At 36.3% G+C, this 22,017-nt stretch overlaps 1 protein-coding gene and 1 long non-coding RNA gene across 19 annotated transcripts in view; one reads left to right on the top strand and one right to left on the bottom strand.

Moving 5' to 3' along the window:
• Positions 1 to 22,017, bottom strand: part of myo16 (myosin XVI) — a 360,917-nt gene that overhangs the window by 50,871 nt on the left and 288,029 nt on the right. For 14 of the 16 annotated variants that reach the window (XR_015499043.1, XR_015499042.1, XM_087267331.1 and 11 more), the window contains one exon: positions 925 to 1,027. Coding sequence is in view for 14 of the 16 variants with exons in the window: in XM_087267331.1 (XP_087123457.1) it covers positions 925 to 1,027 (103 nt within the window). In the remaining 2 variants the exon portion in view is untranslated. Of the gene's footprint in view, positions 1 to 924; positions 1,028 to 20,888; positions 21,149 to 22,017 lie in introns of those variants that run through there. The other 2 variants (XM_087267336.1, XM_087267335.1) reach the window with 1 other exon arrangement.
• The window catches only part of LOC147835238 (uncharacterized), a 228,888-nt gene that overhangs the window by 135,696 nt on the left and 71,175 nt on the right, over positions 1 to 22,017 (top strand). The window contains exon 5 of one of the 3 annotated variants that reach the window (XR_015499122.1): positions 848 to 1,876. The exons of 1 other annotated variant lie outside the window; for it this stretch is intronic. This is a non-coding gene — a long non-coding RNA (uncharacterized LOC147835238). Of the gene's footprint in view, positions 1 to 97; positions 1,877 to 22,017 lie in introns of those variants that run through there. One more of the 3 variants, XR_015499125.1, reaches the window with a different exon arrangement.

Raw genomic sequence — 22,017 nt, 5'->3', positions numbered from 1 at the left:
AAATCCTCTAAAGGATTGTTAGTCTACATTATTTAGGGCAACTGAGCTGGGAACACTTCCCAAAAGACATAAAAGTTTGACCCTGGTTTCTCTCTAGGCTTTTTTTCCCTTCACTTTTGTCAATTGGTGATGTTTGTTCCTCGCTGCTATCACCACTGGCTTGTATGGTTCGGGATTTGTAGAGCTGCACATGGATGGATTTGCTCTTTAGTGTTTAAACTCAGCAGTGAAAATTAAACCACACTGAACTGAACTAAACTGAACTTCAACACTGAAAACTGAACTGACACAGTTTCAATTAACTATAATCTTTTATGTAAGGCTGCTTTGACACAATCTACATTGTAAAAGCACTACAGAAATTAAAATGAATTAAATGGAATTGAATTGGCTGTTTTATGCAGCGGAAGCCCTTCTAACCACATTCCTGAATTGCAATTCTCTTTAGAATCAATGAGCTTAGTTTTTACCACCAGATAGCCTAGTGGGCTTTAGAAACAGCCATACTCCTACATTTCAAAGGTATGTGTAAGGTTAGGCAAACAATGAATGCTTAAATGAATTGCAAGAGTCTTCACAGTGAGCTATTTACATTAATCCAGTGACACAAAAGCCATGGTGGAAGTACATGACCGAAAGCACAAGTGCTCTTTCTTGATTCTCCCTAAGAGTGTAAGAATAAAAACTAGTCTAGATCTCCATCTGCTGTTAAAAATTAAGCTCAGAATCAATTCCAGAGGGAATCGGTGCATTCTAAAAATGTATGGATCAATCGGTGAATCACAAAACATTGATTTATCCTCCCAGCCCTAGTCCATGGTGTCTTCAAATCCCATAATCACCACAGGTTTCCAACAAGTCTTGGAACAGAGCATCTCTATCCCATATGAGTTCTCCCCACTGAAGACATGTTTGTTAACTCACCTGCCATCCCTGGAGTTTACAATGCAGCAGAATGTGCCGGCACTTCTCCTCTGCGGTTGCTTTCTTCCTGTCAGTGATGATGGTGTCCACCAGCTCTCTGTACCTGCATCACAAACCATAGAACATTACAATCATCTACAGACCCAACTGCTGAGGAATTCTTTGACCCCATTACTGCTGTACAACTACATGATGCTCACCATTACCTTTACTGGAATGCCCAATACATGAACCACAAAGGACTACTTGCTTCCTGTTGGCCTATTTAATATGGCCGTTTTCAAATGCAATAACCATCTAAGGCTACTGAATATGAGCTACGAAAGACAACGCTCAATCAATTCCCCTCCCTCGGTGCATGGGAAAACCAAATGGTAGTTTGCAGTTTTTGCGGGTCAAAGGGTTTGAGAGTAAAGATGGCTTCTCGGCATCTGCTGCGGCGGCTGTTGGCACGGCAACCATTCACAGCGAAAGGTCAAACTTTGAGGGCTTTGTGGCATTGTTCTGGAGTGGAGGGATCAAGCATGTGTGGCGTGCAGGGGTAAGCTCCAGACACACCCCTCAAACACGTGTGTGTGTGTGTGTGTATATGTGTGTGTGTGTTTGTGCATTTGGATTATGCATTAGGAACATCTGGCACAAGGGAATTGTGTTTAATAACCAACGATACTAAAGGAATTCACAGAACTAGAGCATGTGTGATGCATGCCAATAACATTTCAGGATAAAACTGCAATGTTGTGTTCAGAACATGCATGTGCATTTAGAGTTTATTATTAATGTCCAGGATATTCTAGCTCCAACACACTTGGATCTGAAAAGCATGATCTAAGAATGATGAATTAAGCTTGGTGGAAACAATGTATTGGAAGTAATGTGTAATAAAGAAAGTGCTTGTTTTTGCTAAAAATGTGTCCTAAACCGAGCACATATTTTAAATAAACTATTGACCAATAGATTGTTTGGCAGATCCTTTCTATTAAGTGGTAGTGGGACAGAAAGCATTGAAAATAGAGACGCTGTCCCACAGGATGTCTGCTCCATCTCTACCCCTACAGGTTTATTCTTCTGACTGATAGTAATACATAAAGTTGGGCAGCGCCAATCCCCCAACTTTTGTTGCCTTTCTAAAAACGCTTTCCTAATTCTTGGAATGCTTTTATTCCATATAAAGTGAAGACTGTGATTAGCCAGTTCAAGTGTTTAATTACAGTACATTTGGGGATGCATTAGAAGTCAGCTGTCTTCATGTCATAGTAAAATGCAATCACATCCTCATACAGATGATAATTACAATTTGGAACCTGTATTTTTAGATTCCATGTAGGCACCATGTTGAGGGCTGCTCGAATATCAAAATCATGATCAGGATTATTTTGGTCATTATTGAAACTATGATAATAGTGATTATTCTGACTAATAAAGAACATTTACTGGACAAAGTAGTGAATTATCCACAAAATACAACATATTCAAATGTATAAACAGCTTTAAATTAAACCAAAAATGATCTTCCACAATCTCTTAAACACAAATAATAAATAAAATAGAAATATCCAACAACAAAAAAAAGAGAGAGAGAATATAATTAAGTTTGCTCACGTATGTGCCATAACAAATTGAAAAGTACTAATACCTTTTTCAAGCAGGATGAATTGGTAGTTACACACCCAGGGGTGATCGAAAAAGCATTCAGTCGGATTGCTGTTGAAGTGTAGCCATGAAAACCACCTTCTCTCTGCCTGCTGAGTTCATTCATAAACTGAGTGGGAATGATTGGAGAAACCCTATCCACATGCCACAGACCCCCCTCATTAGAGGAATGGACAAAAGAGACACATTTGAAAAGCAGGTGTCAAAGGGAATATGTCTCCTTGTTTACTTGCGATCCGATCGACTAATCACATCTGTAAAAAGGGCTGTTCTCTAACAAGGGGGTTTGCTTCAACCACTTTTGTTAGGCTTTTGTTTTTGCTCCTCACTCACTGATGTTTGAATGCCACCAGAGAGTCTACAGACACATTTTGCATTGCTAATAGTATAGGGAGAGAGAGTTCAGGCATCAGGAAGGGAAAAAGTGTACATCATTCAGAACACAGGCAAAAATAACTTGCCATTATATAATTGATTACACAGTTTCGGTTTTGATCAATGGGACTTAAAGACAAAGCCTGAATATTTGCGAAGCCTTAATGTTTAGGCGTTGATTGTGTAGCCACAGAAATGAGTAATGTGTGATGTGTTAATAGCTTCAAGTCATATTTTAACGTTTGTGAATGAAATTACTGTAATTATACATTATGCTGAACACACCTAGTGGCCCTTCAGAAACAGGTTTATATAACCCTTATTCTAGAGAATAACAAAGGCCTTCATTTGCAAACTTGATGGAAACTTGTTTGAGTGCTCAGTGCTCGTAAATGTGTGAAATATACTGACTCCAACAAACTGTCCTTATTTTTATGTGCACACAAATGTATTTATGTAGATTTAAATTGTAATCACAATTTGAAATGTTGCGATTAGTAAATCAAAAAAGGCTGGCATTTAAATATATAAATTTAACACAAATATGCACCCAAGATAAGTGCCTGATAGAGTCTGACTGTGAAAACTGTATGAGAGGATGATCACTTGTGCCAAAGCTGTTGTAATGCGCACGACTGTTTAAAACGCGTGCGCGCTCCCTTTTTCTTGCGTGAAAATTGTGACTGGAAACGCAACTATAGCCACAGTGGCTGGTCAGGTCCTGATGATGATGATGATGATTATTATTATTACAGTGAAATAGTTCATTAAATATGACAGGGCGAGGTGATCTTGTGTTGCGGACTCGGTGCAACAGAGGCAAGAACTGTGACACCGCGACTTAATGGTATTACTGTAGTAGAATATAGCCTAAGGTGGATATATATAGCATTTTGCGGGGAAAGAAAAAAAATAAAAAATAATATATATATATATATATATATATATATATATATATATATATATATATATATATATATATATATATTCATTTTTTCCGCAAAATGATATAAATATATATATATATATATATATATATATATATATATATATATATATATATATATATATATATATATATAATGTTATGCGCGTTCTGACCACAACTAACTCAGAATCTTATTATTAATCAATCTTTGTATATACTATTTTATATATTTATGATATATTGTTTTTTTTTACCAATTTAAGATGTTTGGCAGTGGTAAGATAAATACCTTGCAATATGGCATGGTTTTTGACTTATTTATGAACTATTTGGGAACAAAGTTAAATAAAAAATATCCTGGATTTATACTGGAGAGTGTTCCTGGCCTTCACTGAGCTCAAGTAATAGTTTAATGTATAAAAAGCGTGAATAAACTGACTGTTGATGTCTTAAATAATAATGTCAAATAACCAACATTTCTCAAAATGGATACATCTCGTTTTGCAACAAAACTCTTCATATATATGTTGTCATGTCTTTTGGAAGCCCAGAAAGAAACAGAAGAAGCTCTATGAACACAGCAGCGTTTGAAAACCATTTTAGCTTCCATTGCTATAACATTACTGTGCATCTGGCCACACCCCTTCACTGCGCAGGTTGTATGCACGTAACCTGAAGGGTTTGTGACTTCATAAACCTGGATGCATTTTTATAGTCCCCAAACGTCATTCGCTGTAGGCTTTGCTAAGCTAACTCTAAAAGCCAATGTTTCACTTTGCATTGTACTTTGAGCATATTACATTCAGAGATGTTGTGTATGTCCACACAGCAACATTACACATTAACTAAAGTTTAAAATATGATACCCTTTAATGCACACGGTATATACTTCCACATCTATAGACAGTTAATAAATATTGATGGTTACACCTTACACTTATGCCTAGTTCAGACTGCGTGATTTTAGCCCCGATTTTGGCTCGCCGACAGGTTTTGAGAAACCGCTGGCAAATGCCTGAAATCACAGGCAAATCGGTGCTCGTGCATGTGAGTGACAATCACACAGTATGAACTTTTAAAGACGCGATCTGAGAGAATCGCCGATGAGTCGCCGATGCCTGTGAGATATTTGGCATGCTGAATATCTGGAGCTGTCGGCGATTTAAATCATGCTGTGTGAATTGAGTTTTGACTGAAAATAACATCAGCGATCGCCTACAGCCAATGAGAGAGCAGCATTCACTTGTGTACACGTGTGTGTATACCTGCTGCTGGCCAGCAGGAGGCTGGGGAGAAGTTAAAAGCGCTCTTTTTTGGTTTATTTGGACCCACGAAATGGAGAAAAAACTAGTGGAGGTTTGACAGGACTCAGGAGCAACTGTGTCTGTTTGACGTTTCACACAGAAAGAAATTAGTTTATTATCAACGTTGAGGAGAAATGGCTAATTCCCTTTAAACCCAGGTAAGCAAACATGTACATGTTCTACCCCATTAATGGCTTCTTTCTCATTATGTAGTTAATAACAAAAGATATACGATGTGTTTTTGGCTGTGAGACGTAGTTTGGACGAAGTTGTCGGCGATTCTTCCTATAGTAAAGTCATGCAATGTGAAAGTCCCTGTCGCCGATCCATCATGCAGTGTAAACAAAGCAGCGATGAAATGCTAGCCCAGATAGTCATGCAGTGTGAAAACATCTGTGACATGACTACTTTGAAAATCCTGCAGTCTGAACTCGGCATTAGTTCACATTTAGTTAATTAGAACTAATAACAAAAAATACTAATGCAACATTTATTATGATTTAATACTGCTAACTTTAGTTAATGCAAGCATTAACAAAGAATCATTTTATTTTATTTAACTAATGACAACAAAGATGAATATATACAGCACTGCTGTATCTTATGTACACTCTCTTATATCAAATGGTAGGAAATCATCATGTTAAATTGCAATTTGATTTTTTTTTCTCCAAATCGTGTAGCTCTAGCTACTGTAACATGGCGAAAACTGCATTATTACAGCTCGCATACTCTAGTCAATTGGTGAACAGATGGGAGGGTGGGAGAATTTAGGGATGCAGTGCATTGTGAGACTGTGGCGTTCCATTGGCTCAGTAAAACACTGCCTAAAGCCTTAAGCCAAATTAACTCAGCATACCCCTTTCGATATGATTTAAAGCAGCCTGGCACTTCTGAACTTCCCTTAACCTTCCTCTGCATGACCAAGACCTACAGCTTCCCAAAGGAGCCATCAACCATGAAGCGAACCAGGGGAAACCAAAGACCTCGTGTATATGAATATGAAAATTATCGATGCCCTCGCGCTTTTTGTAGTGCCTTTGGGGATTGAGTCATATGAACTCAACAGGGTCGAACGGCAAGGCAGTTAAGCTTCAAATTGGGATTATGGGATGGGGGAGAAGCCATACCTCGCCACTCATAATAAAGCAGTGAGGATGACAACAGACCATCATCTCTTATTCTGAGCATCATTATAGAGATAAGACGCACTGACGGCATCTCCGCTGTCAGGAAAAAGAGGTGCTCGTGTATGAGCATGCATATTAATGTGTAAATCAAATTGCCATACCACTCAAAGTACCAGAGCATGGTGTTCTAGAGGAGAAAAAACGAGAAGGTACAGAGAGAGCCTTATGTAAATCAGTGTATTATTGCAGGGTATTCTGTTCCCAGCTGTTATCCATTAAGCCCCTCGCGCGGTGAAAGTAAATAAATATCACACAGTGTTTACGCAGAACAAATAAAGCGAGTGAATTGAGAAAGGCAATATGTGGTTCATCTTATAAAGATCTTTTCAGATTGAGAAGACTAATGTTACATGAAAACTGCAATATGGTATCTGGTTATTATGCTGGATTTACTGTGGGTGTGTAATGGTGAATTTAAATAAATGAGAGCTGAAATACACATCATGAGTGGCATGATGGGAGGAATCATTTGTGTCTGTAGCGAAAACTGACAGTGATGTTCACAATGTATGCACATACATACACAGACAATTTTCAGATGCCTGTTGTCATTGCCTAGGTGTATTTTTGCTTTCTGCTATACATTTATAAAATGTTCCCTGTAAAATACACATATTGAACACATAATGTTTCTAATAATTAAAGATATGAAGTTAAGATTTAAAGCTTTTTATAAAATGTTTATAATGCAAAAAAAAAAATAATAATAAATTATATATATATATATATATATATATATATATATATATATATATATATATATATATATATATATATATATATATATATATATATATATATATTATTAGCCCCCCTTTAAATTTATTGATGTTTAACAGAGCAAGAAAATTTTCAGTTTGTCTAAAAATATTTTTTCATGTGTAGAGTATTTTTTGTTTCATTTTGGCTAAAATAAAAGCAGTTAAAAAAAAAAAACTATTAAAAACATTATAAAGTAAAAATAATTACCCCCTTTGATCTATATTGTTTTTTGATAGTCTACAGAACAAACCATCGTTATACAATAACTTGCCTAGTTACCCTAACCAGCCTAATTAACCTAATGAGCCTAGCTAATGTGATTTTAAGCTGTATAGAAGTATCTTGAAAAATATCTAGTAAAATATTATTTATTTTACTTAATTAATTAAAAAATAACATTTTTAATTATTTAAATATTATTTATTTTAATGGGCTACCTCAGTGTTGCGCGTCACTCTTTGCTTTGGGTGGTTGTGACGTAACTCAATTTTTCACCGTTTAAAGGTTGCCACGTCCAAAAGTAAAGGCTGCAACTACTGCCACCATACAAATAAACCATGCGATGGAATAGCACTTTACATATAATTCTCGTAAGCACAAATCGAATTAGGACACAAAATATTCCTATTTTAGCCGCATTATTGAAGTGTACATGTACCTGCACCTACCAGTTAAAGTAAAGCACCACAGACACACACACCCGTCATCATTGATGCCATCCGGAAAAAATTTGAGGTTTTCTTTTCATTCGCCATTCAGTATCAATATCAGAGTTTAATTTTCACAGAGACATTTGCTGTATTATTTATCTAATTATTGGCTAGCTAGCTAATTGATTGATTGATTGGTTTTTGATTGATTAAAAAATCAATACAACTATTTATATATATAGATGTTTCACGTCTCAAATGATGATATCAAGTTATATCATTACAAACCTGTGTGTATTCCTTTCTACAGACTAAAAAAAATGCATTTATTGTTTGTTCAAACTATTTATTTGATGCAAAACAACTCAAGTCTTTATTTTTTATTTTTGGACAATTTTATTTATTTTTTTTTTTTTTTTTTACGTTCAATCAACTAATAAAGTAATAGTTCATCTCAATTCCTTCATATTGTCCCAACACAAATTCGAAACACGCAATAAATATTATTCTAAATGCTAATTTTTGGACCCCATCTGACTCTTTTTAAACCAAATAAAAACAAAACTGATCAAAACAGCTTCATACAAAGGCTAAATACAAAAAAAAAGTTAATTGATTAATTTTCCTTTGGCTTAGTCCCATATTTATCAGGGGTCACCACAGCGGAATGAACCGCCATCTTATCCAGCATATTTTATGCAGCAGATGCCCTTTCAGCCAAAACCCAGGCCAACAAGGGGAGAAAATGCAAACTCCACACAGAAACTACTGACCACGAGCCACCGTGCTACCCATCAAAAAATTGTGTCTTTCCTTAAATTGTAAGAACACTTATAAAAGAAAACCCTCACTGCCTCACTTTATTAATGTCGGGATCTGTGTGTGATACAGTGAGGAAAGCCGTGTTGTTTAACCGAGGATGAGTTATTTGTCCTGAGGCTTGAGCTAAAGCGTGATAAATAAGCCTGTCATATTCATTAGTGCTGGCCAAACACACAACTACAACCTTCAGGCTATACACCAACTTCATTCATAAACACCAAACAGACAGAAATACTAGCAGAGAGGGAAAAAAAAACTACAACAACATAGCACACACAAAGAATCAAACCATCCACAAACTTCACACGTGTACAAATTCAGATTCACATCCATTCAGAAATATAATGTTTCCTTCACCCTCATGGAGGCCGCAGATTGGCTTGCTGAAGGTTGTGAATGGGCTCTTTGTGAATGGCAGTCTCTCTTCTGCCTCAGGAAGTGAAGGCGCCCTTGGAAGAGAGGTGCTGGATGGAGCCACATATGACTCCACATCATACAAAACACAAAGACGCATTTATTCAAGGCTTCGCTGCTTTATTTGCCTACAAGGCAACAGAAAGCCAGCACGCACACATACACACGTGCACTCAGACAAAACTGACACAGGGCGCAAACAAGCAGAAAATTGTTTGCAGTGATTGCTTCACTGTCGGCTTTGAGCAATGCAAACAATGATAATGTGAATGGCTGGAACGAACAAGCATCATTTGCATAATTTGATCATATTTATTAATGAAATGTAATTCAATTAGCTATAAATATACACTAATCAAGTTGTTTTCACTTGTTAAATGTTAATGTATATTACTATGTATTGTGAAACTGGTGCACGTCATATTACTGTTGAAAAGTGTAGACAGTAGGATTGATTATTGTTTTAAAGGGAACCTAATCAAAATCACCTTTTGTAAGCTGATTGGATAGAACTGTATGGTATGTCTACTGTCATATTAGGGAGATACAAAGACAATAAGTCTATTTTTTTAATTTTCTGAAGCTAAAATAGGATTCAAATTCCAGTCATTTTGATGCCCGCCGCAATGTGATGTAGGCGTGTGCTTTTCTCTGCCCACCAAATTGATTGACAGGCACCATGTTTCAATTATAGTATGTATACACGTGTCCTCCGAACATTTTTTGTAAAGAAACTGGAATTAAAATAAAATATTTGTTCCAACTCTCCGTGATTTTTAAACGTTTAAAACATTTTTAATACAGCCTATTTGTAAAGGTTTTTAAAAATAGAAATCGCAATGCAATTTTTAAACTCTTACCGTGTGTCACTAAACGCTAATATGTGTGTGTATTGCAAACAGCATTTGTGTGTGACTCATCTTTTCAGAAAGGCTTGAATAAACACCACAAATTCATGAACTAGCATTTTTGACTTATGAGCTGTATTTCAGCTTCATCTATGTCTCTCTCCATCACTGACTGCTGTTTATCTGATGTGATGCAGGAGAAGCAGACATGCACGTTTGCAGTTAAATCCACAGGCTACAAAAACAGCCCTGTACTCAAACACCAAAACGGGCATTCTGGAGGCTATAATAAATTATCTGATGGGTATTTTAAGCTGAAACTTTACAGACCCATTCTGGAGACACCAAAGGCACTTGTAAAAGGGGTAAAATAAGTACCCTTTGATTGGTAAAATTATATCACAGTGTTTTTTGATATAAAGCTTTTTTGTCAGATATGAAACAGCTGTTTTTATATTTTTTTGAGGTATTGTAGTAACTGAACTCTTCTCAGTTTCATTTGTAATAGTTATAATAAAATGATGGTCAAAATGACTAGAAGGCATCGGCACCAAAGGTGTGGGGGTTAGTGCGTCGACACATGGCACTCCGGTGTTCAAGGTGACCCGAGTTCAATTCCTGCCTCGAGGTTCTATGCCGATCATTCCCCTCTTAAAGGTGAAAACCCCGGGGGGGAAAAATTGATAAGAAAACTTAAATTCTTAAGCGGTTTCGATTGTCTTAAAGGGAGAGTTCACCCAAAAATTTAAATTCTGTCATCATTTACTCAAACTTTAGTTGTTTCACCTTTATCAGTCATTTAGAATCATTATGGGAATCAGTAACCACCGACTTCCATACGATTTGTTTTTCCTACATTGGAATTCAGTGGTTACAGGTTTTTAACTTTCTTTTAAATATTTTCTTTAGTGTTCAGCAGAAGAAAGAAACTTAGAAAAGGTTTGGAACCACTTGAGGCAGAGTAATCAATGAGTATATTTCTATTTTTGGGTGAACTCTTTTAACAAAGTAGTCATTATGCACTATAAACAATCAAATATAATCATCATAAAGAGATTATTTTGACAAGCTGGATCAGTTTCACTCAAAAACACATGCCTTTACATAATTCAAAGGAAAACCTTTGGTTTCAGTTACAGAAGGCATGTGATAACATTAGTGTTGAAGTTCTCAGGAAATGTACTGAAAATCTTCGAGAGAGAGAGAGAGAGAGAGAGAGAGAGAGAGCAATGTGCTGCTGTAATTGCTGCAAAAATTGGAATTGTTAAAGTTTTAAAGTGGAAAAACAGCACAACTCGCTTCATCTGATTATCTTATAAATACCAATAATAATAACAACAACAAAAAAGTTATATTAGAAATAATAATAATAACAAGTTTTAATAATAATAATAAAATAGTAATAATAATAATAATAAAATAGTAATAATAATAATAATAACAATAACAAAAATTGTTAATATTATTAATAATAACAATAATAATAATAATATTACTGTCATTATAGTTATTATTGTTGTTAGTTGTAATAATTATATTATAGGTTTTTAATCAACTGGTTCTGATGTTGCGTAAAATTTAAATGGAGGGCAGGAAGTAAAAAAATAATAATTAAAGAGCCCATATTATACATGAAATAGGGTCATATCTTGGTTGTAAGGGTCTCCAACAACAGTCTAATATGCATGCAAGGTCAAAAAACACTTTCATGGTCTTATAATCTGCATTTACTTTTACCAAATTATTCCAGCGACTCCTGTATGAATCGTCCAGTGATTCATTAGTTCCCAAACCCCTCCTTAGCGCGAAGCTAATCTGCGCTGATTGGACCGATGAGAGTCTGTCGCGATTGGTCGACTGCCTTCAGTCAGAGAGTAAAATGCACAACAGCTAATTAGCAATATAAAAGTAATCACAGTTCATACACGCTTGATAGTGTAGGCGTGGATTTTAGCTGCCAGTGGGTCAATGTAAATACAGTCGATGGACTTGAAAATTCAGACGATTAACTATTTCATTGAGCAAAAACTCCAAAAACTGTCGAGGAGATATCCAAGCTTGTCTCACTCTGCTCTTTTCACAGACACAAACATACACACACACATTGCCATCGTCCGCGCACACAAACACAAAAACACACAGACCTCCGAGCGACAACACGCGCGCACACACACAAACACACACACATACCTCCGGGCGACAGCGCACGCACACACACACACTACCCTCGTCCACGGAGCTCCATAAACAAAGCAGCACGCGTCGTGTGACTTTGCACGCGATAAGAGAATATAGCCAGTTAACTGGATACAGTACACGTGGTTACTAGTAATAAATCACAACTAAATACATTTGCAAGCTAGAGTCAACGAGGCAACAACTTTAATCGCACGTACTTACACTTGAGAAAAGGAGGAAGAAACCCATCCTGACGTCCAGCAGTAAGTTACTCTTTACTGATCTTTTCTTTAACAAACGCCGATGAAGTATTCTTTGTAGCATGTAGTTTGCAGAAGTTTCCAGTAGTTTCCAACTGCTTGGTTATTATGCTGAGGTTTCATCTTTGGGTAGAGGCTCGATAATATCCATCTGCAGTGTGACTTCAATCGACCGGCATGTTTGTGTGCGTGTGTTTGTGGGTGTTTGTGTGTGTCTGCGTTACTGCGTCAGAGGGCGGGGCCTCAGGTTTGAAATCTCCCGGGTTTGCGCGTGCAGGTGAATAAGTTGGTTTCGTTCGTACGTCATGGCGAAACACCTAATAAATCGGTATCAAAGCGACTCGTTTGAAGCACTATGAGTCGACTCTTTTATAGATGAATCAACCGTTTTAAACACTGTACTCTTACAGATTTAAGCCTTAGCTGGATACTTCACTTCACTTAGAGCTGTGTTACACACTACATGAAGGGGAATTTTCAAAAACCCATAATATGGGCTCTTTAAAATGGGAAGTCTGTGTTTTTGCAATTTATACCATATTTCAAAAGAGATATAAATAGAAAATAAGCACATATGTTGGTATATATCCTTATACCTTCTCCCCTTTATTAGCTAAAACTTTTGAAAGTCTATAAAAGCTATTCGACATTTCTTTTTTTTGGCAATTTAAACAATTATAAACGGCATAAAACAAACATTTTGATGTTCTGATAGCGATTCATTCCTTCCTGCCCTCCATCTGAATCCCGTACATCATCAATGACGTCATGTGAGAACAACCTATTACTGTTATTATTAGTAGTTTACTACTAGGGCATGTTTTAAAAATAATAATAATTAAATATGAATAAAAGAGGCAAACTAATAACTTTTTTTTGGAAAACAGCTTCATTAAAGCATAATACAATATCTTTATTATTAAATAGAATTATTTCACTTGTAATTTACATAGTAACATTGTGAATCTGTTTGAAATTCCTCCGATAGCCAGATTCCTTCAGAGGTTTGTCCTTGTTATCAAGGCAGTGATTTAACAAAGCATCATAAACAGAGGCTTGAATACCGATAAAACTGACATTTTTATGAACAATAAAAGGCCATGAATAAACACTGGCAGACCAAGATGAACATTCGGATTCTTTTTTAAGACATATTTGAATATAAGCACAATTCGGCAAGTGAACACACTGGCACGACGCACAGGAACACAAACACAAACAGCCTGGACGTCATAAAGCACACAAACACACAATGCTGACAGAGCATCCTCCCCCAAAGGCCATGAAAATTGACCTTCGCGTCAGACAACCTGCCGCTCGGAAAGCCCAAAATTTCCATCACAATCGTCTGGCCTTCGTCTGCCTGCATCCCATCGGCAGCCTCTCACCCCGTCTGGCCCGGTGCAGAGCATTGTGATGCTAACACAAACACGCACACGCTCCAACAAAAACAAACCGCGCACATGGCACCACGTCAGCCAGGCGTTCACGGAAAAACACTGAGCATCATGGGAATGTGAGAATCCACAGCAGAGATTAACTGAAATAATGGGCAAGCATATGTCTCGCCAAGAGCACTGTGTCAATAAGGTGGAAAATATAGTTTCAGACTATGCAAATGAGCAGGTGACGCACACGTGACTGGCAATAGTAAAGAAAACGCTGGTGAACAGTTTATGTTTAAAAGACAATCCTCCATTTAACCAATAGCAAAAATGGAACCAGTGTGCAAAGATTCATATGTTTACTAGGATGTTTAAAAAAATAAATTCACTCTCAAAAGTGACCAATAGTAACGGATGATCCATTTGCGCTTTTGTGGAAAGCTGTGGAAAGTTGGTGGAGATACAGTGTAATAAAACACTCAAACATATTGAATGATCATATACTACTACATGTATTTATTTAAAAATATACTGTTGAAAAGTAAATTTGATCCTGCCAAAATTGTGAATTATTTTCACTTCCTTACAAAAAAAACATGATTACAAAAATGGGTAAAAAGTGTAATGGCAAAGTTTAAGTATTTTAAAATAAAAATTAAAGCATAACGACAACACATTTTTTTTGTACAAAAGACTTAAACGAGCTAATAAACCATTTTTGAGGGTTTTTTTTTTTTTTTGGGGGGGGGGGGGGGGACTGGTTAATTTATAATTAATACTCTTTAATTTACAAAAACTAAAAAGTTAATTTAATACCTTATGTTGTCCAAACACAAATCGATTGTGTGGAACTTCTGAAGCACACTGTCTGAGCACACTGTCTTTTATTATGTAATCAAATGATTCTTGCTTTAAATATTCATGACAAGGTTTTTTAGTACTTGACTACTGTTACACCAAATTACATTTTAGTTGGATACAGCATGGATGGATGGATGGATGGAGGGAGGGAGGGACGGACAGATTGAGGTTGTTAATTTACAGTGGACTTGTACATTTTACTGTATTAATGGCAACTTGTAATGTGATGGACGCTGACAACAGAGTTAGGGATCCAAATGCAGGTTTATTATGAGAATGGCCAATCAAGCAATGGTCAGATAAGCAGCAATTGGGTACATGCAGAGCAAGCCAAAGTCGTGGTCAAAGAACAGGCGAATGGTCAGTACAGGCAGCAAGCAACGTAAACGAACAAAACAAAGCAAGGGTCAAACATGGTAAGGCAAGTGTAGGGAAACGTGTCGTAATGTTCACAATACAGTTAAATGAGACTCAGCAGTGTCAAGGTGTGTGTGTGTGTGTGTGTGTGTGTGTGTGTGTGTGTGTGTGTGTGAGTTTGTGTGTGTGTGTGCGCTGTATTTAAAATCCATGTAATCAGTCCATAACAATCCTCCGTCTGTGTGTGCGTGTAATTAAAGTAAAACAGGAACCAGTGTGTACGAAGTGCATGACAAAGTAAATTTGTAGTACATTGAGTGACAGTAGTCCAGTTGAAGGTGCGCATTTACCAATGATCTGCAGCCGCTAGATCGCTGGTGATCATGACACAACCAAAGATTTACTGCAATTTTGTTTTACAGTGCACAAGAACACCAAAAATAAAACCAATTACAGAAACAATGTACAAACCAACTATAAGACAATACACCATTTCAGCTAAAAAGTTAATATGTTCTTTCTGGTCCAAGCATTTTATCAAACTGTACGGTGAGGCTCAACAAATAGATAATACAAAGAGATAATACTTTTGATAATCACGGTCTCAATATATGGGCAGAAAGTGAATTCAAATGAGTAGCAGCTTGGAGCTGGAAACAGTATTACATGTCACAACTCAATAATAATAATAATAATAATAATAAATCAATCAGCACTCATGATTTCACCAAATTTTAAAGCATCACCACCACATTTTCTCCAGACAACTTTTCAACCTAGTTTTTCCTTCTCTTATAAACGGCTAGTTTAGCCTGCCCTAAAACTAAATTCAGAAGCTGACCTTTCTTCTTTTTAAGATAACAATTCTGCAACTATTGAATTAAAACTCTTTTCAGAGAAACTCTATTCCACCTGTATCGTGTTGATGCTTTAAAAGCCCTTTTCATCTTCGAGCCATCTACATATTCTGAAATCGTTCTCAAAAACAGCAATGATAAGGAGTCAAAACAATATTCGCTATCATTGGAGAATCTAAGCTATTTTATCCCCAGTCTAAACACAAACAATGTCGCAAATGTCTGGGTCATTTAATCCAGAGTCAACACAACACGAGCTGCTGTCTAGGATCTAAAATGCTCTTTGAGGATAAAGTGTCCATCTCTGTCTCTCTCTCTTACTCTCTTTCTTTCTGAAAGATTCATGATGTTTACAGCTGGGTAGTGGAAACTTACAGTGTCATGTGACCTGCAGCGTCCCGATTCATTATTACACTGGAATGTTACCGTAATCCTTTTATCCTCTACAGAGCGAGAGAGAGAAAGAGCAGCGTGTGATCTAATGAAAGCAACCCAGAAAAACAGCAGGGAAGGAGATTGGAAAATTATACGCTGAAGTAAACCTAAAATGATCAAAAGATGAGAAAGTCACCCAGGAGAAAAAAAAAGTAGTGAAGAGAAGTGTAGATGTGTCAAACAGGCATATTATTGTAAATGTAATAATAAATGGCATGTAAAAACAAAACAAACAAAAAAAAGTTTCACATTCAAGCCTTTATAGCAGGCACAGGGTGTCACGATGACGTCACATTGACGTTGAACCCCAACGTTGTGGGGACCTTGCATTTTGTTTGTAAACGAAAATCGGGTTTACGTCTGAACCCAACGTTGGGCCGACGTCAATGTCCAGCGTTCAACCTAAAATCAACCAAATATCAACTTCTAATGATGTTAAAGTTAGACATTGTGTGGACAATACCATTATGATATCTATCAGACGTTGGATTTTGGTTGCCTTACCTGACGAATAAATGTCAGTATTTTACACAAATATGACGTCCGTTTTAGATGTTTGAATTTTTTCGCTTTCTAACACATCCGATAAATCAGCCAATTTTCATAATATAATTTGATGTCGTTATTGGATGCCAAAATAACGTTGTCCTTAGGCATACTGACTAGACAATGAATTTGTTCACTTGACGTCACAACCTAAATCTTACTTAATATTAACATCTTATGACGTGTGCCTGCTGGGTAAATTTAGATTTAGCTCTGACAATGTCCCACTGATTCACTTGAACTGTCAATGCCAGACATCATTTCAATGATGACAAAAAAAAGGGCTGTGGACAATGTGAAACATGTATTGTTCTCTGATGAGTCCACCTTCACTGTCTTTCCCACATCCAGGAGAGTTACAGTGTGGAGAAGCCCCAAAGAAGCATGCCAACAAGACTGTTGCATGCCCAGAGTGAAGCATATGGGTGGATCAGTGATGGTTTGGGCTGCAATATCATGGCATTTTCTTGGCCCAGTATTTGTGCTAGATATGCTCGTCACTGCCAAGGACTACCGAACCATTCTGGAGAACACCCAATTGTTCAAATATTGTCTCCTGAAGGCGGTGCCGTGTATCAGGATAATAATACATTGATTCACACAGCCAGGTTGGTGACAGAGTGGTTTGATGAGCATGAAAGTGAAGTTGAACATCACCCACGACCTGCTCAGTAACCAGATATTATTGAGACACTTTTAGATGTTTTGGAGGAGCGAATCAGGAAATGTTTCCCTTTACCAGCATCATAGTGATATGGCCACTTTTCTGCAAGAAGTTTAGCTGAATATCCCATGGGCCACTGTGCAGGACTTGTATCTGTCAAATATACCAAGACAACTTGATGTTGTACTGGTTGCAAAGAGGAGGTACTATACCATACTTATGAATTACTGTGGTTTAAAAGCAGGCATTTCAGTTTCATTGTCCAACCTTTGTATATATATATATATATTAGAATTATTAGCCCCCCTGAATTATTAGGCCCTGTTTATTTTCGTCCCCCAATTTCTGTTTAACTGAGAGAAGATTTTTTTATCTTATTTTATCTTGTTTTTTATCTTTGCCATGATGACAGTAAATAGTATTTGACTAGATATTTTTCAAGATACTACTATACAGTTTAAAGTTCTATACAATTAAAGGCTCAACTAGGTTAATTAGGTTAACTAGGTAAGTTAGGGGAATTAGGCAAGTTATTGTATATTGTATATTATTATTGTGTTACTGTTATGTATGAATTAGTCTAACTGGAATTGTTTGTATATTTTTGTTAAAATTGTAAAATAAAATCAATCGATCAATCAATCAATTAATCAATCAATCAATCAATCAATCAATCAATCAATCAATCAATCAATCAATCAATAAGGGTTTGTCCTGTGAAGACTATCGAAAAAAAAAATAATTTAAAGGGGCTAATAATTTTGACCTAAAAAAAATAAAAACTGCTTTTTTTCTAGCTGAAATAAAACAAATACAACTTGTTGTCTCTGATTAAATATAAAACAATAAAAATAAATAAAAAGGGGTGGGGGGGGTCTAATAATTCTGACTTCAACTGTATATATATATATATATATATATATATATATATATATATATATATATATATATATATATATATATATATGTTCACTCTCACACTTCCCTGAATGTATACATTATATTGTCATGAACTTCTCTTTTTTGACTTTAGCATATGCATTTGTCCTAATAAATGATACATGTTCTTAAGTTAAACAATATAATTATTCTGCAAAATATATGTTACTGTTGAATTAATGCACAATATTAAAGCAGGTACATTATAAGTAACTAATAAAATGACCTTAACTAATGATGTAATTCCTTAATTGACTTTTCATCTGAAAAGTTCATTACAGTAACTAGTTAGTTTGAAACAGGCATGGCTGAAACTAAACTTGAAAACTAGAGAAAATTTGAAAACGGTAATCAAACAAAGACAAATTTTTAATTCAAACAGAACTCCAATGAACTCCTCGTGAACTCTGCGCAAAAGTAAAGTTTGAAAGGAAGTGATAAAAGAAAGAAACCAGAGAGAAGAAGATGTCAAAGATGGAGTGGGGACTCCGTGAGCCTCTTCAGCGCTGAAATAAAGTCCAGTTTGTGCGGAAAGCGGGAACAGCCTATTCTTGGGGTGTCAGTGTGACATGAAGACGAGGCAGTGTGTTCCTGTAGGAAGATGAGCCCAAGAGTCACGATGAACCCTCGTCTGACAGAGGGAACAGCCTGCTCCTCTTTCATTTTCACTCAAGCTTTTATCTTCTCCTTTCACATTCTGAAAAGCATGTGCAAGATTTCTCGAAATTACATCCTGGCCCCTTTTTTTCTCAATCCAATTTCCAATCTATCTCCTTTACGCTTTATCCCATCTCTCTCTTTTCCAGTCAGAAGATCAGAGTGACCCATCCAAGAGCACTTCATCCTCTCCAAAAACTGCCCCATTATCACCCCATCAGAAAAATAGCCACTCAAAAAAAAGCTGTTCCCTATGAAGCCTATGACCATTAATCATGGTGTGAAACCAGTGTCACACCCTAGACATTGCTTTCAGCATCTACACACACACAGCTTTCTGCATCACCTCGGTTGAACTAAAAGTCCATTTGGAGCATATAGTGCAGACAGATCGAGTCAGTCTGACACATATAAGCGTCTGAGAAAGCACTGAGAAGGCACTTATGATATATATTTCCAGTGGAATGCCGCATCACCTCATTTGACCTGCCGGCAGAAATGGACTGAGCTAAAAAATAATAAAAAAATCTAGCGCTGGGTGTATAGAAACATAAATATATGGGCACAGAAGGAGTTTAACAGATGGCTTGACCTCATTTAGGCTCTACATATATGGCCCTCATGGGAAACATACTCAGGATATGAACTGCTTGATTTAAAAACAGACAGCAGGAACAGTAAAAGACACAGTTTTTTTTTTTTAATAGGTTACATTTATTACCCTACCGCAATAAAATGGAAAATCAATATAATAAATCAAGCATATTTATAAAAAAAAAGAAAGAAAGTTACAAACTAAATGTTTCTTTTCTTATTATTTCAACAGTTTAATGTGTTTAAAATGAAACAAAGTACATTTATTTGTTCACAATATGCACTATAAGTCCTCATTTAGACTTGTCCATATGATAACGACTTTTTTTTTATATACAGATTCCGCCCGGCCTGTCACCCTCATACACTACGGACAATTTAGCCAACCCAATTCACCTGCAGCATGTCTTTGGACTGTGAGGGAAACCGGAGCACCCGAAGGAAACCCACGCAAACGCAGGGAGAACATGCAAACTCCACACAGAAATGCCAACTGAGCCAAGGTTCGAACCAGCGACCCAGTGGCTTTCTTGCTGTGAGGCGACAGGACTACCTATTGCGCCCTGCTTCGTCCCACAATTAAGAAACACTTATTTGGATATATTTTAAACTCATGCGATGGCAAAGCTGAATTTTCAGCTTTATTGATTCGAGCACATGGTCATCAGAAATCTGTCTTATATTCTGCTTAACAAGCATTTATTAGTATTTATGTAATGTAAATATTAGCATGTAAAATAGTAGTGCTACTTAATTTTTTGGTGGGGGGGGGATGGGGGGGGGGATTTGTTGATGAATCGAGTGTTTACTCTTCAGAATAGGTCATATTTCTTATACTTTAAAGTTGAATTAAATTTGTAAGGTAATTAAAATCAAATTTAGCCGCAAGCAGCAATTTATGGGTCAAGCAGTCCAGATGCAGAATGACAGCAAGCAGCAGACCAATTGGATATACAGACAGACAAACAGTAAAGCGTCAAGCTTTCCAGGTGGATGCTTTAAACTCTTGGTGGATGAGGAGATTCCCCCCAATGTGTAAAGCGCTTTGAGTGTCCGGAAAAGCGCTATATAAATGTAAGGAATTATTAATTATTATTAAAGATATTAGGAGATTATTTTAAGCAAAATAGTTGAAAACTCATATATTTTGTTAATTATAATGTGTAAATGCATTTTATAATAGTTAATTATAACTGCTAGGGGGTTTTCTTACTAATGTGGTGTGCTCAGTGAGAAGTACAATTACGCACATAAAGTTTAGTGTTAATATGTTAATAATAATTGGTTTCTGTTATCGCCATGACCCAAGGGCATGAGACCAGTTTTATTTCAATAAGACCACACAATCAAAATTAGGAATTGTAGAAAGGTCATACAAATTATCAATGATTGGTTTATATCTCTTAATCAATAGGTGGTGCTGTTACTTGAAAATTAAACAAATGGTCTAGGAGGAGTTCGGAATAAAAACTATTTAAATGGCGGAGAGAAGGTTTGGCAGATTACATCATGGCTCATCAGTGTTCTCCACAAGATCCAAGGAATCTATCAAGATCATCCAATGACAATAAGGAGAATGTAACTAAAGTTATTAGCATTTTATACAATTCCTTTAGCATTTTTGACCACAAGGGAGCACTGCCCGAAAACTTTGAGTATTTTCAAGGCATGTTGTACAAGATACTAAATTTAGTAGTGATATGCCAATGATATCAAACTATACTGTTTTTATTAAAAATGGCAAAGGAAGAGGAAGAAGACAAAGAAGAAGAAAAAGAAAAAAGGTGAGGTAAAGGAAGGTGAAGAAGAAGAGGAAGGAAGAGAAGGAAGAAGAAGGAGGAATAAGAAGGGAGGAGGAACAAAGACGAAAGAAGAAAGTAGGAAGAGGGAAGAAGTTGAAGGAAGAAGAAGAAGAAAAAGAAGAAAGGGGAGAAGAAGGAAGTAGTTAAAATAGAAGGAAGAAAAATAAGGAAAAAGAAGAATAAGAAGGAAGACAATGACAGAAAAAGGAATTAGAAAAAGAATAAGGAAAAATAAAAAAGGAAGAAAAAAGGAAGAAGGAAGATGAAAAAGTAGAAGAATAAGCAGGGAGAAGAAGAAGAAGGGAGAAGAAAAAGAAGAAGCTGAAGAAGAAGAGGAAGGAGAAGAATAAGGCAGAAAAATAAGGAAGACGAAAGGAGGAAGAAAGAATTAAGAAGGTGGGACGAAGGAAAAAGAAGTTGATGGAGGAAGAAGATAAAAAGAAAGGAGAAGAAGGAAGAAGTAGTTTAAAGAAAAAAAGAAGATGATGAAGAAGAAGAAGAAGGAAAAAGAAGAATAAGAAGGAAGAAAATGACAGAAAATGGAGTTAGAAGAAAAAGAAAGAAAGGGAGAAGGAAGAAGAAGAAGAAGAATGAATTAAAAGGAAGAATAAG

This window comes from Danio rerio, chromosome 9, assembly GCF_052040795.2.
Source record: "Danio rerio strain M-AB ecotype USA chromosome 9, GRCz13ab, whole genome shotgun sequence".
NCBI lineage: Eukaryota > Metazoa > Chordata > Actinopteri > Cypriniformes > Danionidae > Danio > Danio rerio.
Note: the sequence above shows the minus strand (reverse complement) of the source record. Positions and strands in the feature narration are given on the sequence as shown.